At 54.8% G+C, this 26,084-nt stretch overlaps 1 protein-coding gene and 1 long non-coding RNA gene across 2 annotated transcripts in view; one reads left to right on the top strand and one right to left on the bottom strand.

The window, feature by feature from the left end:
- Nucleotides 1-15,393, top strand: part of Wdr66 (WD repeat domain 66) — a gene marked incomplete at its 5' end in the record, with an annotated part of 44,999 nt that extends 29,606 nt beyond the window's left edge. Inside the window, 6 exon segments of the mRNA XM_013503582.1 lie at nucleotides 486-649; nucleotides 3,553-3,643; nucleotides 3,825-3,968; nucleotides 12,345-12,573; nucleotides 13,182-13,283; nucleotides 14,563-15,393. Of these exon segments, the coding sequence (XP_013359036.1) occupies nucleotides 486-649; nucleotides 3,553-3,643; nucleotides 3,825-3,968; nucleotides 12,345-12,573; nucleotides 13,182-13,283; nucleotides 14,563-14,675 (843 nt within the window). The 3' untranslated portion in view covers nucleotides 14,676-15,393.
- A 6,450-nt stretch (nucleotides 15,394-21,843) lies between these two features.
- On the bottom strand, nucleotides 21,844-23,299 carry LOC106146509. The gene is made up of 3 exons (XR_001230964.1): nucleotides 23,259-23,299; nucleotides 22,755-22,865; nucleotides 21,844-22,654 (listed from the first exon to the last, which is right to left on the bottom strand). It is a non-coding gene; the product is annotated as an uncharacterized LOC106146509 (long non-coding RNA).
- Between the last annotated feature and the right edge of the window lie 2,785 nt (nucleotides 23,300-26,084).

Raw genomic sequence — 26,084 nt, 5'->3', positions numbered from 1 at the left:
TGTGTCTCAAAAAACCAAAAACAAAGCCAAAACCTTATAAAGTCACACACATTAGTTACACTTATTTGTGCTTTGTTTTTGTGGCACTGGGGATTGAACCCAGGGCCTTTGCATTGAGCTACCTCCCCAACCCTTTTATTTTTTATTTTCAGACAAGGTCATGCTAAGTCACTAAATTGCCAGGCTGGGCTTGAACTTGGGATTCTGCTGCCTCGGCCTCCTTGAATGCTGGGATTAGTGAGTCACCCGTGTAGATAAGTGTAGAGCCACAGGTTGTGAGAATATTCTGGAAAGCCTGGGGCTCCTGACTTGGGAACAGGCGGAGAGCGTCCGTGTGCACGGCCGGCTGTTTACACACAGTTCTCACCCAGGGTGGCCCGGGTGGCGCAGGTCCCTCCAGCACGTGGGTGGGGAGGTGACGCATGGTGTGCCAGGCCAGGCCTGGTCTGGGGCCACCTGAACCCCAGCTCCATCTTCCCGTCCAGGTGGGGCTGCAGATTCTACCGGTGGATGGCAACCCGCACAAGACGTGCGCCATGGTCTGCCACCCGAACGGCGTGGCGGGGCTGGCCCTGTCCTACGACGGCCGCTTCGCCTTCACGGCGGGAGGACAGGACCGCTCGGTGGTGCAGTGGACGATCACCCTGAGGTGCGTGCGGGTGTGGGCTCCCCTTCACCTGGCAGCAGCAGACAGGAAACCCAGCTCCAGGGGAGGCTGAGGCAGGAGGCTACACGTTGAGACAACAAACAACAAAAAATGTTGAGGCGTTGGGCATGTAGTTCGGAGCCCCCGAGTTCATCCTCAGTACTGGGGGAAAAAGCAGGGACGGGAATCCAGGGCGCAGCCACAGGCTGTGGTGGAACGACAGACACTACGCTGGCATCACAGGGCCTGGCCTCAGGGTGCCCCAGTGACGTCTCACGTTAGCACAGAGGCACCGTGCGGTCTCCGCAGCAGCGCCCTGGCCTCCCCGGTGCCTGAAACGCTTGTCATACTGCCTCATGAGGGTGTGAATAAGGGGCCTGCTCTCGCTGGCTGTGGACATAGGGCAGCTTTCTTACCTGATCCTAAACCGGTACTCCCAGCACTTGGGAGGCTGAGGCAGAAAGACTGCCAGGAGTTGAAGGCCAGTCTGGGCTACACAGGGACACCTTGTCTCAAAAAAACAAAACCCCTCTCTGATCCTTGGATTCCTTGTCCGTAACACGAGGGACTTGGATAGGCTCCATCAGGGTCAGGTGGTCAGCGCTGGAGGAGCACCGTGCGTGGTGCCAAGTCCTCGCGCAGTCACTGGCGGCCTCCCTCGCCCTGAGCCCCAGCTCCTCCTCACTGAAGCGGGAGGGCACGGTGGGCACCCAGCTCCCAGACTCGGGCAGCTCTTCCCGCCTGCCTGCCCCACGCGCTGCTCCGCCTGCGCCCTCCTTACACAACGCTGGGCCTTCTCCACTTCACCCGGATCTGAGCGGGCGGAGCTGGCGGCTCGGTTGGCAGCGCCAACGCTCACCTCTGCCATTGCCCAGGGCACAGATGCGGGCTGGGCCGCCAGGCCGGGCCAAGCTCTCCCTCCAGAGCCCTTGCCGATCCTGTCTCCTCCTGAGCCCCTGAGCCTCTGTGGCCTGGGCTGTACCCACAGCCCCGGGCGAGCGACGCCGGGCGGAGACCCTTTCCCGTCCCTGTGCGCTGCTCAGTCCTCCTGGGATCTGGAATACAGAGATTTTTTTTTAAAAAAAGGACCTGCTCCGCTCTGCAGTTCTTCCCTGGGCCTGGCCAGCGTCCAGACATCTGAGCGTTTCAGTTTAATCTGTTTGGGGACAAAGGATCATTATAAACTAATTAGCACTTTATTGCTGGTTCTGGTGACTTAATATGTTCAGTGCTTCGCTAATGGAAAGAAACGTAAAAACCCTTACGAGTAAACAGATTCCCCGCTAGGTTCCCGGTGGCAGCATTGCAGGGGATGAGGAGACGGTAAATCCCCTCAGATTCCGAGACGTCAGTCAGCTCAGGCCTAGAGTCCCGGTCCTTGTCCCACAAACCTTCGGGCCCCAGGACCCCTCCTCCCGTCTTTGCCAGCATAACCCCCTTCTTGTCTGGAACCTGTTCGTTTCGTCTCTTTTCTTTGTGTGGTACCAGGGGTGGAACCCAGGGGCACTTACTGTGAAGCTGCACCCTGAGTCCTTTGTATTTTTTATTTTGAGACAAGATCTCCCTAAATTGCGCAGGCTGGCTTTGAACTTGTGATCCTCCTGCCTCAGCCTCCTAAGTAGCTAGGATCACAGGCAGTGTTTTTAAATCTCCCGTCCCGTTTTAATGTTCAAGGTCGCTACTTCCTCTTCTCCCCGCATTCATCGGGGCGTTGCCACCTCCCCGGGGGATGGCAGCAGGCAAATCCCTTAATGGGGTGGAGTCTCAGTTCTCCGAACATTGAATGGGAGTGTCCTGGCTGAATGTCATCACAGAGTGGCTGTGAGGTCAGTGGTCCCACTGTCCCATGGGCATTTCCTGAGCAGCCCCCAGCTTCCTGAGGGTCAGGCAGTCACCCAGAAGTACTGATCTGTTGCCAGGTGCAGTAGGTGTTCAGTAAGTGTCACTTCCCTTTTCTGAAGTGACCTCACGTCGTACTCTAAGTGTTGGGGGCTCAACTTGGGCAGCTAGTCCGCGGCCAGGCTTAGGAGGTCACGAGACCCCGTGTGGCTGCCCGGTGGGGAACAGGGACACGGCCCCCTCAGCCGCTGTCCCCAGCATGAGGCTGCAAGGTTTGGAGCCGCTATCTCAAAAAAAAAAAAAAAAAGGAAAAAAATGAAAAAACTCACCCTGAGGGTTCATGCTCGCAATGGGCGGTGCTGGGATTCACACCCAGAGCTCCGAGTCCACCGCACACCGCTGAGGATAGCGCAGAAGGAGCCACTCACGGCATCCTCACACAAGCCTCACCCTGCGGCCGCCCGGTGCTCTGGCGAGCTCAGTCCCGCCCGGTCTGAGCCGCAGGAGGCCGGCAGTGGAGCGTGAGGAACACGTGACCAGCTTTCCCGCAGGGGAAAGTCTGCCTTACACAAAAGTAGGTTTTCTTACCTTTCCAGGGCCTATTTTCGGAGACTGTGACCCCGAGTTAGAGAGCAGAGGGTTATTTTTGTCGGCCTGGCACAGGTCCCTGTGGTCTCCCAAGTTTTTATGGCGGCAGTTAGCGTTGGCAGCCGCCCCTGGGCCCGGCCTCTGGGCCCGGCCTCTGGGCCCGAGTCCCGCAGCCAAAGTTTCGGCCGGGCTGCCGGCGGGAAGGATGCAGTTTCGGAACTCGAGCGCCACCCGGCCTCCGGAGAGACTCGGTCCCCGCCGTGGCAGACGTTGCCCGGCACACGCCTGTCTTCACTGTCACTTAGGCAGGTGTCCTGTGCCACCAAGCCCCACGCTTGATACTGAGCTCTCTGTCCTAGGCTTCATTATGGAGGGACCAAGGGACGGAGGGACGTCTCCCCCGAGTGGAGCGGCCCCGACTGTCTGGCGCAGTGCTGGCGCTGAGTGCTACCTAACGGTCTTGTCTCTCTTGGTTCCAGCGCCCTGGACGCCGCCGTTTCTCTTGGGGGTGAAGACTTGACCCCGTTCTACGGCCTGGTGCCGGGCGGCAGGGAAGGAAGATTCTACAGGGTAACCGTGCCCCGGGGCAGGGCTCCCTGGTACCCATGATTCCAGTGGTGAGAGGGTTGTGCCCGAGCCTCCCCTGCTTCACTCCCCTGCCCAGCTCCAGGGTGCTTTCTAGCAGCCCCCAGCGGCCTCTGAGGATGGGCCGGCCACGCTGACCACGTCCGTCTCACCCCCCACCTCACAGGAGCTGGAAGATTACTTCTTCTACTCGCAGATCCGCAGCCAGGGCATCGACACCATGGAGACCAGGAAGGTGTCCGAGCACATCTGCCTGGCCGAGGTCCCGTTCGTCATGCGGGCGATCGGCTTCTACCCATCCGAGGAGAAGGTAGGAGGAGAGCGTCGGGGAGGTGCTGCCTGGCGCAGAGGCCTCTGGGAGCCGTTGTTAGAAGTCAGCGTTAGTACTTTCCTTACGTACGTGGAGGTGGAAAAAGTTCCGGGGAACTCAGATGTGCTCTTGAGCACGGACTTACGGGAAAGATTCGTGCCTTTTCCAGGGATGGTTTCTGTTCGGAGGTTTGGTGTTGGTCAGAGGCAGGCTTAGGAGTATGGTTCTGCTGTCACTAGCAGAGGGCCAAGCCAGCAGGATATGAACGTGGCTTTTTTTTTGTTTTCTTTTGTTTCTGGGAAAAGTCTCCTCATGGAGTTCAGGCTGGCCTTGAACTCACTGTGTAGCCCAGGCTGGTCTCGAACTCACGGCCATCCTTCTGCCTCAGCCTCCCGACTGCTGGGATCACAGGTGTGCACCCCGCCCCTGGTGCAGCTGTGTAATTAAGCAAACCATCCCCTGCTCCGCACCACAGAGGTCGCTGGGAATGTTTGGCAGCAGAGACGTGGCTGTGATGAGCATCTGTGAATGTGGCTTCTGCAAACTTCTCAAATGATTTTTTTGCCCCACAGTCTAAGAAGTAAAATTATGAGGTCAGAGAATATGAACTTTAAAGTTTATCGCCAACTGCTTTCACAAATGCAGCATATCAGGCGCCTGCCGCCAGCACACGCAGCCCCGAGACCCGCTAAGACTCAACATCCCTCCTCAGTGACCGGGGAAACCTCGGGGAGTGAGCCGGGGCCCCAGTCCCTTCTCACGGCTGCGGTGGCTGACCCAGGAGCACCTATTTTGTGTGCTCCGGATGACTCATTCTCCAAGTAGCACCCAGAGAAAGGAGCTGTCAGAGCCCACAGCCCCATAGATGAGTCTTGAATAAGAACCTCAAATACCAGGTGTTACCCAGGCTTGGAAGCACATGTCTGTTATCCCTGTACTTGGGAGGCTGAGGCAGGACGATCTCCATAAATTCAAGGCTAGCCTGAGTGACATGGTGAGTTCAAGGCCAGCCTGAATCTCACCACATAGTGAGATTATGTCTCAAAGAACCCAGATAATAATAATAATAATAATATGATGATGATGATAATAATAATAGTAATAAATAATGTGGATAGCTTCAGACCCAGTAAACCTCCTTTTAAGAGTATATCAGACAGAAACTATCTCACAGTATACAATGATACACACAGGGGAGGGGCAATTATTTTGGGATATTTTACTGTAGCAAAAATTCAAACCACCCTAATATTCATGGATTGGAGACAGGGTCAGCAAAGTAACACACACCTACACCTATCAGCCATTAAAATGTGAGTTCTATAATCCCAGCACTGTGGGAGGCTGAGACAGGGGGATCCCAAGTTCAGTCCCACGTGGGCAATTTCATGAGATCTTGTTTCTTTCTTTCTTTTTTTGTTTTTGGTTTTTGGTTTTTGGTTTTTCTCCGGTACCGGGAACCGAACTCACGACCTTGCGCTTGCCAGGCAGGCGCTTTGCCGCTGAGCATCACTCTGTGTGTCCTCTGTGCCCCCCGGGACCCAAAGAAACAGCTTCTAGCCGGAGAAGGCTGAGGCTGGCGGGTGGGGCTGGAGAAGCCCACCTCCGTCTCTCCCACACCACGTGCCCGGCCTGGGCTCTGCCCACGCACCCCGCCTCACCCTGGGCCCCCCCGGCCCCTCCTCTCTGCTAACTGCACCCCACAGCTGCTCCCTTCTCCTGGGCTCAGACCTCGCCCAGGGCCTCTCCGTGGCGACGGATGCCACTCGGTGGCACCTGCCTTCCTCGCTGGGCAACGTGGTTACAGCGCGGAGCGGCCCCGGTGTGTGTTTATTTCTGTCCCGTCCAAGTACTGAGCTCAGGATGCCTCTGCATTCAGAACAAACCAGAAGGTCAGCACATGGATCCTCGCCGCCCAGGCGGGGCCCAGCGCACGGGGACCACGGCCAAGGGACGCAGGCCCCCTCCCCACCCCCTCACCCTCGAGGGCCAGAGCCTGAGCCAGGCCAGGCAGCTTTAGCGCTGATGGAGCCTGGGGGTGGCGCCTCTGGCTGGTGGGTCTCGCTCTGAAACAGATTTTGGGGGATTTGTACCCTGACACCAGAGAAAGTACCCAGTGTCCAGGGAGGCTGCGTGCCACAGGGGCAGAGAGGGAGGGAGAGAGAGGGGGAGGCTGGCAGCCAACGGTGAGCCCCTGCGGAAAGACGGAGCAAGACAGGACTATGTCTGTCTTCACACATAAAGCATTTAACGCAATCCTGGAATACCTTGAGGCACTAAACAAGATTGCAGGTGATGCCGATGCTGCCCCAGCCGCTGGCTGAAGCAGCTGCCTGGCTCTGCTCGCTGGAGCTCCCGGCTGTGCTGAGCTCCTTCTGCATCTGGCTTCTTTCACTTAGCGTGCTGTTTGCAAGGTTTGTCCAGTTGCAGCCTGGGTCAGTACTCCGTGCTTTTTATGGCTGTGTAGCACTCCGTGTAACCGTGTGAACGTCCCGCATCTTCTGTAGCCACTCGTTTCCACTCTGGGCAGTTACGGGCACTGCTGCCGTGAACATCCCTGCGTAGCTTCTGCGGAGGTGGGGGTGTTCATCTCTCTTCGGGATGGGCAGATAGGAATTGCTATCAAACTCCACGTCTGCCTGAGGAATCACCAGACTGTTCTCCATCCACGATTTCTTGATTCTACCAGATCCGTCTGGTAGCCCAGGGTGCAAGGCAAGATCAGCATGTCAGAGCTGTCAGCACCCAGCAGCCTCTCAACTGTGGCTTGGGGTCAAGGTGTAGGACTTGTCATTCAGATCTCTCTCTCATATTTTATTTTATTTGTTTGAGACAGAGTCTCACTGTGTAGCTCAGGCTGGCCTTGAACTCACAGCGATCCTCCTGCCTCAGCCTCCTGAGTGCTGGGATTACAGGTGTATACCCGCTAGCCCCGTGCACAATGAAATCTTGCACCTTCCTTTCACATCCTGTCCAAGACCTGAGCCGTCCCTTCCCTTTGCCCCGGGAGTCTCGCTCTGGGTACTGCCTGCGCGTTAGTCACTGAGCAGCTGTACCTGTCACTGGCCTGCTGTCCCACAGGGAAGCTACGTCACTCTCCTCTACTTCATGGCCCCGAGCTGTGAGCAGAGTGACGCCAGCAGCTGGATGTGGCAGAGGAAGCATCAAGTGCTTCCTTGAACTGAGAAGGCGGAAGCTCTCTGTTTAATACAGAAAGAAAAAGTCAGGCGCCGAGGTTGCTGAGGTCAGTGGTGAGAACCAGTCTTCCACCTGTGAAATTGTGGAGAAAGACAAATGTTCAGCCCGGGGATATAGCTCAGCGGCATAAACGCCTGCCTGGCAAGCGCAAGGTCCTGAGTTCGATTTCTGGTACCAAAACCAACCAAACAAACATGATGAGAAAAACAAACGTGCACTCCTTCTGCTGTGGCGTCTCACACTGCAAACAGGTGGCTGCAGCGCAGGAGAGGGCTATAAAAGGATAAACTGCGGGGCACAGTGGCACGCATTATGATCCTAGCTGCTTGGGAGGCTGAGGCAGGAGGATGGCAAACTTGAGGTGAGCCTGGGTAGTTTAGTGAGACTCTATATCAAAATATAAAGAGTTTGGGATGGAGCTCAGTGGTAGAGCACTTGCCTAGCATGCATGAGGCCCTGGGTTCCAGCCCAAGTACTGAAAGGAAAAAAATAGAAGAAAAGAAAATACGTGATTACGGGGTTTGGAACTATCTGTAGCTCTGTATTATCCGGTAGAGGTCTTGGAACTGTCCCCCAAGGATAAGGGGGTTATCACACCAGAAGAGCGATACATAAGTAGCAGAGGGGGTCAGGCATGGTGTGACATCCTGTAATCCCAGCACTCTAGGAGGCTGAGGCAGGAGGATCCCAAGTTCCAGCCACACCTGGGCAATTTATCATCTTTTAGAGAGACTCTATAGCTCAGTGGCATAAGCGCCTGCCTGGCAAGCGCAAGGTCCTGGGATCGATTCCTGGTACCAAAAAAAAAAATAGAGAGACCCTGGCTCAAAAGGGCTGGGGATATAGCCCAGTGCAAAGGCCCTGTGTTCAACCCTCAGTACCAAAATAAATACATAAATAACCAGTGAGAAGAGGAGGCTCCTGTGGTCTCCGCAGGGGGCCGGATAGCACAGCCGCCAGCCCAAACCGTCCCCACCAGAAGGGGGTGCTGGCGGGCAGCGGGAGAGAGTGGGGTGCAGCAGCACCCGTGACACGAGACTGCGCCACATTTGTCCAGGTGTCTGGGGCAGGGTCCGTGTGGGGAGTCACTCGTCACACACAGGAAGCCACCCATGCCCGGCCTTCTACAAGAACCCAACCGGCCGGGTTCACATGTATCGAGTTTCTCTCTGTTTAATGGGCAAACATAAAACTTAATTAGAGCCAGGTGTGGTGGTGCATGCCTGTAATCCCAGCACTCGGGAGGCTGAGGCAGGAGGACGCCTCCATTTTGAGGACAGCCTGGGCTACATGAGACCCTGTCTCAAAAAAACCCAAACAAACAAATCGCACAGGGTGAGTGCATTAACCACTTTTTTAAGAGGAGGAAGCGGCTGGGGACGGTCAGGAACACGCCCAAGGCGCGTCCCGATTGTGGTTTTAGTCTTGACGGGCTCCTAGTGCACAGTGCCGGGTAGTGAATGTGTCATTATGCTGAAGACCGCGCTCTGCGTGGAGGAGACGCACGCTCAGCCTCCGTGCCGCCCTTGACTCGCTCGCGCGGCACCAGCCCAGTCCCTTTGTGTCTCCAGGAGACCGTCCCTGGAAAGTCGCCTTGGGAACGTGAGGGCTCTGAAAGCCCCGGTGATGGGCTGGGGGTGGGGGGGGGGCAGAGCGCTTGCCTACCCCCCGCTGGGCCCCGGTTTGATCCCCAGCCCAGCCGAAGGGGAAACACAGTCCCATGGGCCTGGCTAGATTCCTGGGGTGATGGTGGCAGGGCTTTTTTTTTAACTGGGAATTGAACCCAGGCCTTGTGCGTCTGTCTGCACCTCAGCCTTCTCTTTTTCTGGCAGTGGGAAGGGGTGGCTGAGACAGAGTTGTGCTACATAGTTCAGTGCTGGCCTCATACTCACGGGGACCCTCCTGCCTCAGCCTCCCAGAGTGCTGTGGTTACAGGCATTTGCTACCACGTGCAGCTCAGTTCACTCTTTTAAAGTGTAGAATTTAGTGGATTTTCACACATTCACCGGTGCCCAAAACCACAGTCCACTTTCACAACATTTCCTCATCCAAAAGAGAAACCCATGCTCCCAGCCCTCTCCTCCAGGCGGTGGAGGCAAGTGCAAACTCCCTCTCCCCATGGAGCTGCCCCCTCGGCATCCATGCAAACACAACCACGCAGATGGGGTTTCCGGTTGGCTCCTTTCACTTGCATAGTCTATCAGAGTGCGTTGTTGTTTTTGTTTTTATTTTTTGTTTTGTTTTCGAGATCGGGTCCCACCATGTAAGCCAGGCTGGCCTCACATTCACAATGATCTTCCTGCCTCAGCCTCTTGAGTGCTGGAGTCACAAATGTGCTCCACCACGCCTGGCCTAGAGTACACGTTTTTAAGATGCATTTCCTGTTCTAGGGCCAGTCCTTTTCATGGCAGCGTAACGTTCCACTCTGTGGACAGACCTTTTAGATTTACGCATAGGTTAGCTGTGGACAAGTGGGTTGTTTCCATTTCACAGCATTGTGCTAAGGCCCCTGGGAACATTCGTGTCTGAATTTGTGTGTGAACATCCTGTCTTCATTTCTGTCGGGCATCTGCTGAGAGAGAGAGATTGCTGGGTCACATGGGAGCCGTGCTTAACTTGGGGAACACCCAAGCTGCTTTCTGCAGCAGCAGCGGCACGGGGTTGCGTTCCTGCTTGCAGCATGGCAGAGCTTCCGCCTCCCCACACCCTCACATCTGTGGCCACCATAGATGTGAAGTGGCCACGCGCTATACTTTGATGTATCTCCCTCGTGGCCCCTGCCTGTGCTTCCTGCCCATTCCTGTGTCCTTCTGAGAACTTGCTGCTCACGGCTTTTGCCCGCTTTTTAGTTCAACTGTTTGCCTTTTTATTATTGAGGGAGAAGAATTCTTTGTCAGATACGTGATCTACAAGTATCTCGACTTTCCTGTGTGTCTGTCTGTCTCTTTCTTCCTCGTTTTAGTTTTTTGAAACAGGATCTTGCTAGGTAGCCCAGGCTGGCCTCAAACTTGCAGGGATCCTCCTGCCTCAGCTTCCTGAATACTGGGATTACAGGGTGCACTACCTGGCTAGTCATGCAGATTCATAATTCTCATTTTGGCAGATTTATACATGCACCTCACATGGTTTAATCCCCTCCCCACTGCCCCCCTCTAGTTTCATGTTTTAGGGTGGCTTCAATATGTACAATATATTTCTATGTTATTCACTCCCTCCCTTTTCTTCTGTTTTTAGGAGAGTTTGTAGAGAATTGGTATTGTATTTCTCTTTAAGTATTTGGTAGAATTCATCAGGGAAGCCATCTGGCCCTTGGCTTTTCTTTGTGGGAAGTTTTAAATTACTAATTCAGAGCCAGGTATGGTGGTTCATACCTGTTATCTCAGCACTCAGGAGGCTGAGGCAGGAGGATCACCTTGAGTTTGAGGCCAGCTTGGGCTACATAATGAATTCAACATCCAGGCTAAACTGTATAACAAGATTCTGTCTTGAAAAAAAATTTCAATTAATTCATTTCATTAAATAGTCAATTCAAGCTAGGCTTAGTGGCCTACAATACCAGCATTCTTGGAGGCTGAAGGAGGAAGGTAGCAAATTTGAGCCTAGCCTGAGGAATTTACTGACTTAGCAAGACCTTGTCTCAAAGAAAAAAAAAAAAAAAAAAAAAAAAAAGCAGGTGATGTAGCTCAGTGCAAAGGCCCTGGGTTCCCCCCAGAACCACAGGGGGGAACGTTAAAGAGGATCTCTGATTCCAGCTCTTTACTTGCTAGAGGCCTGTTTTGCTGTTCTGCCTCCTCTTGAGTGAATTGTATTCATTTGTGTCTTCCTAGGAATTCATCCACGTCATCTCAGTGATAGCACCTGGGGGTCCAGGTGTTCACAGTGTCCCCTTTATTTCTGTGGGGTAGAAGCTGACGTCATCTTTGGTCTTGATTTTAATCACTGGAGTCTTTATTTCTCGGCTGGCCTAGCTCAGTTGCGTCAATTTTGTTGATCTTTACAATGACCAACGGCTTCTTCAGTGTTTATTTTTAAAACTACACCACATAAATTACATGTGTGTCCCATATAATCTGTGGTACATATAAAATCTATAGAAGTAGAAAAGAAAGAGAGGAAGAAAATCATAGTGCTGTTAATTGTCTTAAACTTACTAGGATCATGGGTCCAATATTTGAGTTTCCTGCTGAATTATTTCCTTATTCAGCCAAACTCATTTCTAAATTTTGGAAGATTGTTTTTTGGTTTTTGGTTTGTCTGTGTTTTTTGAGACAGGGTCTCACTATGGAGCCCAGGCTGACCTTGTGCTTTCGGCAATCCTCCTGCCTCAGCCTGCCGAGTGCTGAGGTTACAGTCACGTTCCACAAGGACAGGCTAAATGAAGACTCTGTCTTTAAAATGAAACTAGTATCTACTTCACCAGGCTGGGGAATGGTTGGTCCACTGAGGTCCCCAGGGGAGGGAGTAAAACGGGCCGTGTTTACCTGGTCCTTATGCTGCGGCAAACTTGAGAACTGACGCTGTATCTGTCGGCAGCTGTAACAACTACCTGGGTGCTTGAAACGTCTGTTTGCTGGCTGAGCACTGAATGCAGGGCCTCGTGCCTGCTGAAAACAAGGAATCGACTCTTCTAGAATCCCAAGTGCAGGCGCCCGCGGGGCCTCGCTCCCTGTGACCCCACAGGGAAAACCCTCCTGGTTCCGGCGGTGCCCGCGTCCCTGGGATTGTCCTTCTGCGCCTCCCGTGTCACCTTCTCCTTTGTGTCTGTCTCCTGTCCTTGCCACGCTGGATTGAAAGCCGCCCTTCTCCAGTGTGGCCTCTTGACCTTGTTTAACTAATTTCATCTCCTGTGACCCTAGGTTGTTTTCTTTTTCAGTGCTGGGGACTGAACCCAAGGGCGCTCTGCCACTGAGCTACCTCCCCTGCCCATTTTTATTTTTGGAGATAAGGTCTCACTAAATTGCCCTGGCTGGGTTTGAACTTGTGATCTTCCTGTCTCAGCCTTCTGGAGTGCTGAGATTGCAGGCATGCGCCCCCTGCTGGCTCTAGTGATCCTATTTCTCAAAAGGGCCTGAGGGCTGAGACTTCCCCATATCCTGGGAGGCAGAGGCAGGAGGAGCACCACAACCTGGGCTACACAGTGAGCTCAAGGGCAGCCTGAACTTTCCGTCTCCCCCATAGATCGAGGACATGTTTAACGAAATCAGATTCAGCGAGTACGCGGACACGGGGAAGCTGATTGACAGGATCAACCTGCCCGACCTCCTCAAGGTGTACGTCAACCACAGGCCGCCCTTCGGCAACACCCTGCGCGGCCTCCGCCAGAGCTTCGCCGTGCTGGGCACCCCCAACGAGCAAGGCGAGAGTGTGGTGCGCAGGGACGCGCTTCTGCAGCTGCTGCTCACCAGAGGTGACGTGGGACCAGCGCTGGGCCGGGGACCACGGGCACAGGAGGGGCCCTGACCTGGCACCCTCCCGAGGTTCCAGCCTCTCAGGGCCTTTGTGAGACTGGGATGCGTTTGCTTCTGCAGTTTGTCTGTTTGTGACCAGGTCTCACTGTAGTCCAGGCTGGCCTTATACTCTTGGCGATCCTCCTGCCTCAGCCTCCCGAGTGCTGGGATCACAGGTGTGCGCCACCACGCCCGGCACTGGGACGCATTTGTGAAATAAACCTACACTACGGTGTCCTTCATTATTTGACGGTGGGGAGTCAGGGACCTTCTCTGCGTGGGACCTTTTCATCTCAGTTAGACTAGAGCGGATCTGAAGCTGGGGTAGTGCTTCATGCCAGTAATCCAGCACTCTGGAGGCTGAGGCAGGAGGATTTCTGTGCGTTGGAGGCCAGCCTGGGGTACACAGTGAGACCCTGTCTCAAAAAACCAAACCAAACCAAAACAGAAAAACAGAGCAGACCTGAGGCGAGGGGCCTTGGTGGAAAGCTGAGCGGGTCTTTCTCCGTGCGTCACTGTGTTGCTCCCCACACGCCCCGGCACTGAGCAGCCACCTTGTCCACCGCAGGTGAGCACATGACAGAGGAGGAGATGACTGACTGCTTCGCCACGCTGTCGGGCCTGAACCCTGAGGGCTGGAAATCCGAGCCTGCAGCCTCGGCCTGCAGAGGTAGGTGGCTGTGGGCACTGAGCTGCTGCAGACGGCGCAGTTCTGTTTCCCACCTGTGCTCCGCTGTACTCTGTCTTCTGGCCCCGGGTGTCACCAGCCTGTTGCTTGTACCTCCAGCCGGGGCAGGTGTGGCAGTGGCCCAGGAGGCGTGGATAAGGACAGGCGAGGACTCCGGCAGCATGAGGCACTTTAAAGCTCTGTCTCTGTCTCTCTCTCTGTCTCTCTCCCTCTCTCTCTCTCTCTTACCCCTCTTTTCTTTCTCTTCTCTCCATCTCCCTCTCTCTTTGGTTTTTTAAACATCTCACTATGTAGCCCAGGCTGGTCTCCAACTTGTGGCGATTCTCCTGCCTCAGCCTCCCGAGTGCTGAGATTACAGGTGTGCGCTACCACGCCCAGCTATGTTCTTAAAGGTCCTCCTGGCCGGGGGTATCGCTCAGTGGTAGAGCCATTGGCTAGGATGTGTGAGGCCATGGGCTGGATCCCCAGCGCCACACATGTACACACGCACACACGCACAGGGGTGCCCACACGCACGAAGATCCTCTCTTCCTCCCCGTCTCTGCTGTAGCCCGGGGTGCTCCCCTTCTAGTCCTCTGGCCTGACTCGAGGGCTGAGCAGGGAAGTGCAGGAGCCAGTCCACCCGCACCGTGAGCCTGCGCGGGCTGCGTTCGTCTCCAGCACGCGCTCGGGGGCAAAGGCAGGGTCAAGGATAAACACAGGAGGCTCTGCTCTCGCTGTTCTTTCCCGATGTCAGACGTCCCCAAGCTCCTGGGCCCCGCTGACCGCAGGTGCCCGGTGGTCACTTCCAGCCTGTAGGCTCTGCTGTTCCACTCAGGGCGTGCTTCCGGTCTCGGAGGGCAGCGTTCCCAACCCTCACATCTAGGGAGCTTGAAGCCTCACCCTGCTGTGCCTGCTTCGCTAATGCGTCCTAGGGCAGTCTGCAGCGACTCAGCTAACAGCGCTCCATCTTGTGAAGGAGGGATGTGGACCATTTTCCACCCAGGGGTTTTTAGGGAATCAAAAACAAAGCATAGAGTTTGGTGTGGTGGTGCATGCCTATAATCCCAGAAGTCAGGAGGCTGAGGCAGGAGGATCCTGAGTTTGAGGCCAGCCTTGGCTACATAGCGAGACCCTGTGTCAAATAAAAAAAAAAAGATAAACCACAGCACAGAGCAATCTCTCACTTTCGTTTAGCATCATTTCCTTGTTTTTAGGAACTCCTCTGTATTAAAAACCTGATCGCCGGGAAGACATATGCTTTGTTTCTTTGTTTGGCTAGGTTCAGAAATCAGTCTCGAAGAGGAACTTCCAGACGAAATCACTGCGGAAATATTCGCGAGCGAAGTTCTCGGCCTCACCATCTCGGAAGACCCTGGGGAGGACGGCCCGTGAGGCTGGGGACGTGTTCGGGCACAAAGGGCGCTGTGTGCGCCGGCCCGCCTCGCGCCCCGCTCTCACCCTGCCCACTTCAGACATTAAAGCAGATTTCTGGAAGCCGAGGAGCTGGGGTGCTGGGTGCACAGCCCGGGCGGGTGGCCAGGACCTTCTGGTGACGCGTGTGGCCCAGAGGCCCTGTGTCACTGGCCCTTTCTGTTGTGAGGTTGGGGTGGGAGCCCGGTGGCCTGGGCTCCACAGCACCTTCTTGGGGGGCCCCCAGCAGCTGCGTGTAACCGTTAGGACAAGCACCACCGGCCAAGCCTGACCCCGGTGACAGCCGCCTCGGAGAGGGCAGAGCCTGTGCCGCACCTGGCCCAGAAGCCACACGCAGCCCCCTGCGTCCCACAGAGGCCAGCACCTCCTCACAGCACGGTGACCTCGCCACCCACACCCTGCTGGGCTGCAAAAGATACAGCGGGCAAAATCAGGGGCCAGTGCCCCAGCTCTGAATGTTCAGGGAACGTTGCCACCAAGTTTAGGGTGTGTGTGTATGTATGTATGTATTTATCAGATGGTCCCATTATGTAAGTCAGACTGGCCTTCAACTCACTATGGAGTCCAGGGTGCACTCAAACTCAGGGAGATCCTCCTGCCTCAGCCTGCCAACTGCCGGGATCATAGGCATGTACCACCACACCTGCAAATATAAAAGCTCTTCAGGACCTCATCTCCATTCCAAGGAGTCCACATGTTTTTTTTGTTTTGTTTTGTGTTTTGTTTTGTTTTCCAGTACCAGGGATCGAACTCATGACCTTGCGCTTGCCGGGCTGGCGCTGTGCCGCTGAGCTAAATCCCCAGCCCCATCAAGGAGTCCATATTTGTAATCGCAGGAGAAAGTTATTGGGTGGCACAGGCCTGTAATCCCAGCACTCGGGAGGCTGAGGCTTGAGGATCGTTGTGAGTTCAAGGCCACCCTGGGCTACAAAGTGAGCCCAAGAACACAATGTGAACTACATAGCAAGACCCTGTCTCAAAAACACACACACAAAAAAGTTATTGGAATTCCAATAAGTTAATTCCAATCTACCACTCCCAGTGCAACCCACAGCGAGAATAAAGACACCAAGGCATATTTGTAGTTGTGGGGAGCCAAGGGGTCCTAAGTCCAGTTAGAACAATGACTAACCCAGAACAAAGGCCTCGACCCAGGGCTGGACCTGGGTCTTATTAATTCGTGAAGAGGGCAGAGGCTCAGGGGTGAGTGACTGTGAGGATGGTGGGAGGCAGGTGAGTGCCCGAGCTGGGCTGGGTAAGAGGCCTGAATCGCCCCTGCAACAGGCATTGCGAGAGGTGCAGAAAGAGTGACCTCACACAGGTTACTTGGGAGCTACGCACGGCATGTCACTGACCTTTTGCATTACTTTAAAGACTACACTTCAGCACCTGGGCCAGACCCGTGTGCATTGCTTAAAGTCAACTGAGGGGCTCAGGAAGCGTCCTCGCCAGCCCTGGACACACCAGTGCACGGAATAGAGCCAAATGCTCTTCTTTCAAGGGGAGCCGTCTGGCTGGTCCTTCACGGCAAAGTCTGATTTTAGAGTCCAGCCGGTGGTTCTGAGGTCTCCTCTGGGCGAATGTGCCCAGCGCTGGCCCCAGCATGCTCAGCCCAGCGTGCCCGTCCATGCCAACCCTGGCCACGGCCTCCCTGGCCATGGGAAGGGCCTCTGCCCCACAGCACAGCCTGCGAGAGGGCAAGCAGGCCCTGGTGTCCGGCTTCACACACCCAGCCTCCCCACCACATGGCATCCGGCTGGCAATTTAGTCTGGCCAGCGTCTGTGGAACATTCTAGAACACGGAGCTGCCCCAAGCCGGGCCGTGTCACAGCGACCTCGGGCAGGCGGCCACTCATCGGAGCATGTCACCAGCGCTTCAGAACCTAGTTTACACTTTGTTCTTTTAAGGAAGCACACAAAGAAAAACAAACGTATGAATCAGTTTTGCAACTGCTGCAGACTTAGGAGATGCAGCGGCAGCCGGTGAGCACGTTCCTGAGACGTTCTAGGGAACAGGGAGCGCTCCAGGGACTCGCTGTCCTCCTCAGAAAAGAGCTCAGAATCAGGCAGAGCCTGGCCCTGTGTCAGCAGCTTCTTTTGATTCTGTCCTTACCCACAGGGGGAACTGGCCGCTGCCAGGACCCCTCCTGCAGGGGCGTGGTTGTCGCTCCCCTAAGTAACAGGGGTGCAGTCACCCGTTGTGCCCCTCTTGGGCCTTGAAGGCCGCTGCACCTCCCGCTGGGGCCGGGCCCAGCCGTGGGACACCCAGGCAGGGACGATGTTGGACATCCGCGCTCTGGCCCAGGACGGGATGGGCAGCAGAGAGAGTGCAGACTCTGCAGCAAGCAGGGATGACAAAGCTGTGACAACAGAAACAGAGGATGAGGAGACAGAGACAGAGTTTCTGTGTCAAGACATAGGGTCAAAGCAGGGCGTGGTGGTGCACCCCTGTGATCCCAACACTGGAAGGCTGAGGCAGGAGCATCTCCACAGGTTCAAGCCATCCTGACCTATACAGCAGGGCCCCTGCCCGGCTCTGCTCCTCCCTGGGGCTGTGGCTGAGCCTTAAGTCTGTTTCCTTCTGCAACAGCTTGCAGAGGGGTAGTGAGGGTGAGACGCAAAGCCCCGGTGACTGGCCAGAGTCGCACTCCTGACACGAGAGCAGCTTTATTATGGGGGCAGAAACTGCTGGGAGCTGGGGCGCGCCGGGCGATTGCGCGCTTCCCCCAGCCCCAGGGTTGGGACCCCTTTGCACCTGCCCACACTGGGGCTCTGCTGACGTGGCCCTCAGCCCCGGCACATATTTGTAGAATGACTGAACGAGTGAACTTGAAACTTCGGTGCCTTTTCAAAGCTGACTTGGTTTCTGAATGAAGTGGAAGCCAGGCCTCCCAGGGCCCGAGAGTAAATATCAAGGCTCGCAGGGCTGAATCCTGTCTCCAGTCGGCTGAGGAGGAATCCTGGCCGAGTTCCAGTCCGGCTTTACTTATAGCCGCTGAAATGTGGGTGTCATGCTGATCGCCAACCATCAGGACATAGTATTCTCTTGACTTTTTTACTTCCTGTTTGAGACAGGGTCTCACTGTGAGCCTCGAACTCATGGTGATCTTCCTGCCTCAGCTTGCCCAGTGTTGGTATTATAGGTGTGCACCATCACACCTGGCTTTTTTGCCTTTTTTTGGGGGGTGGGGGGTACTGGGAATTGAACTTAGGACCTTGCACTTGCGAGGAAGGCACTTGTGCCACTGAGTTATATACCTGGCTCCTCTTTTGCCTTTTTAAAACCATTGTCACCCTTCCTAGCTTCCACACTACACAAAACCAGACAGCGACCAGGGTCTGTCCTGCCAGCTATAACCCGCCCATCCCCGCTCTACCTCACAGGCCAAGGTCGTCCATCCAGAACCTGTGCGAAGTCCCTGCCCTGCAGTCTTCAGTGTGTCAAGGTCACAAACATAGGGACAAAGCTAGGTCTGGTGCAGATGCCTGTAATCCCAGCACTCAGGAGGCTGAGGCAGGAGGATCGCCTCTAGTTTAAAGCCAGCCTGGGTTACATAGTGCAGGACCAGCCTGAACTGCATATCCAGACCCTGCCTCAAAAATGCAAACAAACAAACGAAAAGTAAAATATATATACCTTTCTTCTTCTTCTTCTTCTTCTTTTTTTTTTTTTTTTGTACTGGGATTGAATCAGAGAGTGCTGAGCTACATACCCAGCCCTTTCCTTACTATTTAATTTTGAGACAGGGTTTTACTAAGTTGCCCAGACTGGCCTTGCACCTGTGATCCTCCTGCTTCGGCCTTCTGCATCCCTGAATTGCTTCCACGCTCTGCCCTGCAGCTTTCCGTTCCCCAGTGGATGCTTTCAAAGCTACCAGTGCCTGCCATTCCCAGTCCCCTCCCTCCCTGCCCACCCTGTGCCAGCCTGGCCTCCCTGGGCGTCAAGGTGACAGAGGAAGCAGATCTTGGAAACATCTGTGTCCCCCAGCTGTCGCTGCCCTGGACACGGGTGTTTTCGGCGAGCGTGAGTCCTTCAGGGATTTGGCCACGGTCCCCACAGGCAGCTCTTTCACAAGGGCTGATAAACAGATCCGGGGCCCTGGGGACCGTGGCGGCTTGCTTCCTCCTCCCCTGTCACAACCAGGCTTTGGGGCTTGGGGAGAGGGGAGAGGCGGAGGGAAGGGACAGAGGAGACCGCGTCATCGCAGGACAGTTAACGTGGGCCCTCAGCGCCCTTGCTCACTCTCCAGGCCTGGCGAGGTCGCAGTGGCGGTCTCTCAGGTCGAGCGCCAAGTGCCCAGGGCAGCTGTGCCCAAGTCACCCCAAGGAAGGGGCCAAACCTCCCACTCCCTGCCACTCTCGTCACCAAGGGAGGTCACAGCACATCGGGGACGTGGCGTCTATGGTGTGGCTCTCCTCTCAGTGCATGCCACCAAGTGCCACCTGCCCGGGGGCCCAAGGGCTGCCCCGGCCTAGGAGACGACACAGGATGGGCCTGAGTGTGGGGCAGGGAGGGGAGGCCCAGGGGGAGCGGGGGAGCGGCCAGGGCCTGGGGCCTCCTGGGGTCTCCTGGGGCCGGGGGCAGCAGCAGAGGCAGGGCTGAGGCAGAACACCTGGCTCAGGCTCCACTGTCACCCCAAGGAGCCAGGAGAGCTCACCCAGGAGTCGCGGGCGGCACCAGCCCACGGCAAAGGTAAAAGCGCTCCTGACGCCTTTCTGGGCCTGGGCCTCAAGTTCTCCGGTGGCCTCTTCCCAGCCCTCGGAGTCCCAGGGCAGGGAGGTGCTGGGATGGAGCAGGGCCTCGGGTCAGAGAATCACCACACCTGTCCTCCCAGGACGCTGAGCGGCCAAGGCAGGAGGGTGGCAAGTTTGAGCCTAACCTAGGCAACTTAGGGACTTAGTGAGACCCTGTCTCAAAAATGTAAAAGGGCCGAGTGTGGTAGCACACGTCTGTAATCCCAGCACTCAAGAGGCTGAGGCAGGAGGATCATTTTGAGTTCAAGACCAGACCTACAAAGTGAGCTCAAGGCCAGCCTGAACTGCACAGTGGGACCCTGTCTCAAAAAGACAGAACAAAAACAAATGTAAAAGAGTTGGGGATGTAGCTCAGTGTGAAGGCCCTGGGTTCGATCCGCAGTAGCAAGTGCACACACACACACACATATGCAGGCACACACACACACACATGCACACACGCATACACACATGCACACATACACATGCACACACATGCACACAGCATGCACACGCATACACATGCAGGCATGCATACACACAGGCACGCATACACGCACAGCAGGCAGGCACGCATACACAAGAAGCAACCACAGTTTTCTCATTGCCCCTTTGTCCCTGCATGCAGTCACACGCACATGCATACCCCCCAACCGCTGGTGACTGCCAGATGCAGCCCGGAACATGATAAAGCTGGGACAGACGCCTGCTTATCCCTTGTGTCAGTCATCTCTACCTTTGTCTTTTTTTTTTTCATTTTGAGACAGGGTTTCACTTTGTAGCCCAGGCTGGCCTCCAATCCGAGGTGATCCTCCTGCCTCAGTCTCCCAAGTGCTGGGATTATAGGTGCATGCCACCACGCCTGGCTTTTTTCTCTTTTAAGAGACAGCACCATGTCCCAGTGTCCCTGGGGTGTGCTACTCTGTGTGCTAAGCCCTGAGCTACACTGTGAAACAAAGCATGAACCTTGCTTTAAAAAGTTACACTGAGCTGGGTTTGGTGGTGTACGCCAGTAATCGCAGCACTTGGGAGGTTGAGGCAGGAGGACTGCCATGAGTTTGAGGTCCACCCTGGACTACATAGAGTTTGTCTCAAGAAACATCCCCCCAACACACACACCAATACACAAAGGCTGCATTGAGGCAGGATGGAGTGGTGCAGGCCTGTAATACCAACTACTCAGGCAGCCTGGTCTACACAGTGGAACCTGTCACAAAAACAAACAAAAGAAGATCAAAATCAAAACCACAATTAGATACCATTTCACCTCCACCAGGATGGCTAAATAAAAAGATAGATAATACTAAGTGTTGACAAGGATGTGGAGAAACTGGAACCCTCACACGTTGCTGGTGGGAATGTAAAGTGATACTGCTCTGCAGAGCAGTCTGGCAGTTCCTGGAGTTGTTAAATGGAGAGTTCCCATGTGACCCAGCGACTCCCTGCCTTGCTGTGTAGCCAAGAGAAAGGAAAATAGGCACCCACACAAGGTACCCAAACCCTAACGTTCATAGCAACATTGCTCATACTAGCTAAAATGTGGAAACAACCTGGTGTGCGTCAGTGAGTGAATGGACCGAGTGTGGTGTCGCTATGGAGCAGGATGTCACTCAGCTGTCAGTGCATGCTAGGTGTATGTGGGGGCGGGGGCTGAAAACATGGCAGGTGAAAGCCCCAGTACTGCAGGCTCCCTCTCTGTGAAAGCTGGTCCTGGAGGGCTGCCAGCCTGTGGCTCTCTTGGGTGGCAGTGGGCCCTGAGAGGGGTGGGGGCTTGCGGGAGGAAGTGAGGTCACAGGTCGTGGCCTTTGTGGGGCGGGGCCTTTGAGGGGGTGGCCCTGAATAGGACCCTCAGACGTTCACCCTTCTTTGCTTCCCAGCCACCGAGGCTGGAGGAGTTCCCAGCCCGGAAGCAGAGCTGTGTGAGTCCCAGGAGCTACAGAGCAGCAGTGTCTCCCAGACAGAAGTGCCGAGGGGCTTGGGGCGCGGGCCACCACTAGCCAGGCTGGCCCAAGAAAAGAGCGTTCTCAGCTGTGGCTCCCACCGCAGGAGACGGCACAGAGAGGACAAGCGTTCCTCTGCAGTGTGCTACTGGCCACCTGGGCAACTCAACAAGACCCTGCCTCAAAAACAAAGTTGGGGATGTAGCTGGGCATGGTGGTGCACGCCTATAATCCCACCACTCGGGAGGCTGAGGCAGGAGGATCGTTCTGAGTTCGAGACCAGCCTGGGCTACACAGTGAGCTCAAGGCCAGCCTTAAATGCATAGCGAGACCCTGTCTCAAAAAGACAAAACAAAACAACAACAACAACAAATTGCACTTGCCTAGCATGCACGAGGCCGGGTTCAATATCCAGTATCATAAAAAAGAATTTACCAAGCTCGTGTGTAGAGAGATTTGACTTTACTCATAGTCACTGAGACATGCAGTTTCTGTGCTGAAGCCCTTGATTTTAAAGGAACACTTGGAGCTATTCTCCACCTTTGAACACAAGCCTCGTGGTCTTTGAGCCAGCGCTCCGCCCTGAGCGTCAACCCCGCCCCTTCCGTTTCCCAGTGGGCCAGCCCGCCCGCTGTGGGTGAGCAGGCGACTCGCTGGTCCACTGGTCTGTGGGCTGGTGATGCTTTTATAACTGTGGTCATAGGCCAGAAAAAAAAGTATGCAGAGAGACTCACTGTGGTGTTTGGGGCGCTCAGAGCTGCTCCCCAGGTCTCCCAGCCCGTGTGAAACACACCGAAAGGCCCGTGGTGGCTGACAGTCCCACGGCGACCTGGGACCTCGCTGCTCCCATGGTCGGTGGCGAAGCTCATCCCCCTGCTCCGAGGGAGCGAGGTACCGCACGGGCCAATTTCCGCAGTGCCAGGCCTCCCTCGAGGCTGACTTCCGTCCCCATCCCCACCGCTGAGGTCCGCGAAGCCCCAGAGCCGGCTGCTCCCTGGCTGCGACTCCCGGACGGCCTCGACGGCTGCTCACCCTCCGCTCTCGCCCTGGGAGACCCCGCGGCAGGATGGATTCCCAGCTGCATAAATGCAGCCCAGGGAAGAGGCGTTGCTCTGACCGCTGGAGCGTGTCTTCGGATGCCGAAACCACACAGGTCCCGCACTTGGCAAAGGCTTTCTGGTGTGCTGTTGTACCCACGCTGTCCCCAGTGCATGCCAGATACGACCTCATCACAACCCTGTGAGGCTGGTGTCACTGTTTTCATCTCTGTTTTACAGATGTGGCAAAGAGAGGTGAAGATATTTGACTGGAGCAATAACTAACCCACTTCTTTTACTGCTAACATGTTGACAGTGCTAATACACACCTGTAATCCCAGCATTCGGGAGGCTGAGGCAGGAGGATCACCATGAATTCAAGGCCAGCCTGGTTACATAGTGAGTTCAATGCCAGTCTGGACTACCTAGCAAGGCGCTGCCTTAAAAACAAAACAAAACAAAGCAAAAGGAAAAACTTGAAATGTTGCAAGATGTACAGCAAGAAAGCCACATCACCCCTGCAGATGTTTGCCAACCCCAGCGGATCTGAGCTGGACTCTGAGTGGTTCCACAGAGCAAGAAGCCAGAAAATTAAAGTCCAGGGCCTGCACTCAGCAGGAGATCTTCCCCGTAACAGAGCCCGTAGTCAGGCTCCTTGGGCCAGTAAATGTTCAACAACGAGCTCCAGGTGGGGCCAGGAAGGAGGGTCCCCGAATGAGGCATTTGCCAGTTTAGATGGCATCAGTCCCCCCGCCCTGAGACGTCAAACTCGAAACACGAAGTCGCCAACTCGGTGCTCACAATCACAACCTGCCTGGCACGGTGGCGCACACCTTGTAATTCCAACACTTGCGAGGCTGAGGCAGGAGGGTGGCACAAGTTCGAGGCCAGCCTGGGCTACTTAGGGACTTCACAGCCAGCTTGAACTATATAGTAAGACCCTGTTTTGAAAAGCCAAAAACAAAACAAAACAAACAAACAAACAAGAAGCACAGCGTGTAAGCCAGCATCACACCCGGGCTTTGACCACAGCAGAACTAGCACTTGCACGGCTGGCACGGGCGGGGAACGGCAGCCCCAGAGGAGCAGGGATCTCAGGAGCCTGGCAGAAGCAAACATAAATCATCTCGGCAGGGAAGCCTCAAATTATCCCTATAAATAAAATTTAAAACACAGCGTCCAGCATAGTCTAAGAGAGCTAGAGATGTCACAAGGAAATACGACACCCATGAGTGAGGCAAGCGGAGGCAGAACTTCGGATACGTCAGATACCCACATCATCAGGCACAGGCTCTCCAACAGCTGGGCTTTGTGGAAAGAAAGAAGCTTAATGATATCTTCAGGGATAGGAATCTACAAAAAGTGACATACTAGATGTATAAAGAATATTCAAGTGGACTGTGGTGTCACATGCCTGTCATCTCAGCACCTCTGGAGGCTGAGGCAGGAGGATCGCCCTGAGGTCCAGGCCAGCCTGGGCTACATAGTGAGTTCAAGGCCAGCCTGAACTACACAGCGAGACCTTGTCCCCTCGCCAAAAAAAAATTTTTTGAAGGCAGTTTATGGTTTAATCAGGGACCAAAAATGTAAAAGCTTCAGGGACCGGACAGGTAACAGAAATGAGTCGGGAGGCTGGGTAAATAGCACACTGGTCACCGACGCGGCTTTGTCTGAAGGACACTGACAGATGGTGCCAGGGTTTCACTATGTTGTGAAGTTGCACAGGCTGGGTTTGATCTTGTGATCCTCCTGCCTCAGCCTCCCAGAGGGCTAGGATTCTAGTGTGTCTGTATGCCTGGCTTTGGGTTTCTTTTTATGGTGATCAAATACACATAACATCAAATTGACCACTGCGATCGATTTAAAGTGCACAATTCAGTGAAAACTTAGGACATTCAGGGCTCACAACTTTGCCCTCTCTAGTTCCACAGGTTTTACCTCACCCTAAAAGGAAGCTCATGTCCTGGACTGCCTCTTTACTCTCTTTCCTCCCCTCGGCCCAGGCACCACCTGGCTGTCTGTCTGCCCTCCCCACTGCGAACTGGCCCAGATAGCTCATCTTCTTGTCAATGGAGTCATACAATATCTGTCCTTGTGTACCCAGCAGCTTTCACTTAGCATGTTTTCAAATTTGTTGTATTTAGCATGTGTTTGTTCCTTTTCGTAGCTGAATAGTATTCCACCATGTAGATACACACATTTACCTATTCATCAGTTGATTTATTTATTTAGGGTTCTGGAGATTAAACCCAGGGCCTTTGCCTTGAACTACCTCCCCACACCTTTCTTTACTTTTTTATTTTGAGACAGGGCCTCACTAAGTTGCTAAATTATCCAGACTGAAAAAAAAAGAAAAAGAAAAAAAAAAATTACCCAGACTGGGCTTGAACTTTCCATCTTCCTGACTCAACCTCCTAAAGTGCTGGGATTATAGGCATGCACCACCACGCCTCCAGCTGCTCTTTTTAACACGGTATCTTGTTATTTTACATAGAATAGAGCTCAGCACAGTGACGTGCACCTGTCATCCCAGCTGCTCGAGGCCAAGGGCAGGTGGTCACCTGAGCCGAGGAATTCCAAGCCGGTCCAGGCAAGAGTGAGACTTTATCTGCAAAATAAATAAGTGAAATATATCCCCGTGGCCAAGGCGGAAGCCAGAGGGACAGATACAGCAGAGCACCAACAGGATGAGCCGTCTGATCACCACCTGCTGTTGCTTTGGTTTGTTTCCTGGGACAGGGTCTCACTTTGTTGCCAAGGCAGCCCCTGCCCAAACACCTGGGCTCAGGCGATCCGCAGTCCAGTTTCCGAGTAGCTGAGGGAGCAGGCTGCACCACTGCGGCAGCTTCGTTGCCTGGTTTCCGCACAGCCCCAAGGATGATTCTCTGGGGTAACTTTGGAGGGGGCGGTACCTGGCACTGAAACCAAGTCCTTTGCACTGCGTTACACCCCCAGCCCTTCTTTAATTTGCATTTTGAGATAGGCTCACTGAACAATCAGGCTGGGCTACACCTTGAGACTCTCCTGCCTCACCCTCCCAGAGTGCTGAGATTACAGGCATTCACCATGTCCGGCGAGGTAGTTCTTATTTTGTTTTGAGACAGGTCTTGCTATGTAGCTCAGGCTGCCCTCGAACTCATGGCAATGCTCCTGCTTCAGCCTCCCAAGTGCTGGAATTACAGGCGTGTGCCACCATGCACAGCATTTGCTCTTATTTTATTTTCGCTTTTCACATTGGGAACTTGCATGTCAAGATAGGAAAAGGCCTGAAATCTCCCACTACATTTCCCCAGTAACTTTTATCTCCCACCCACAACCCCAGGGGAACCTGCTTGGTCCTGCACCCAGCGGCAGCAGCCTTGACCTTGTGGGGGGGCTCTGTCCTCCTGCAGTGTGGGTTGAGTTCACCTCCCCGGTGGGCCTCTCCTTTTCCCAGCATCCACCTGGGCAGGCACTGGCCACAGTCAGATCGATGGGGCCGTGGCTGCCGCAGCTGTGGCACGTGGTGATCTTCAGCTTTGCAGCTGCCCTCACACGTCTTGTCCTGAGGCCGAGGGCTGCGAGGGACCCTCAGAAGTCCCTGTCACTGGTCGCACCAGTCCTTGTCCGCTGCAAGGCCACCTGCCCTGGGGCAGTACCTGGCCTCAACCTGCCCCCCC

This window comes from Chinchilla lanigera, unplaced genomic scaffold (assembly GCF_000276665.1).
Source record: "Chinchilla lanigera isolate Chin_1 unplaced genomic scaffold, ChiLan1.0 scaffold00081, whole genome shotgun sequence".
In the NCBI taxonomy this organism is placed as follows: domain Eukaryota; kingdom Metazoa; phylum Chordata; class Mammalia; order Rodentia; family Chinchillidae; genus Chinchilla; species Chinchilla lanigera.
Note: the sequence above shows the minus strand (reverse complement) of the source record. Positions and strands in the feature narration are given on the sequence as shown.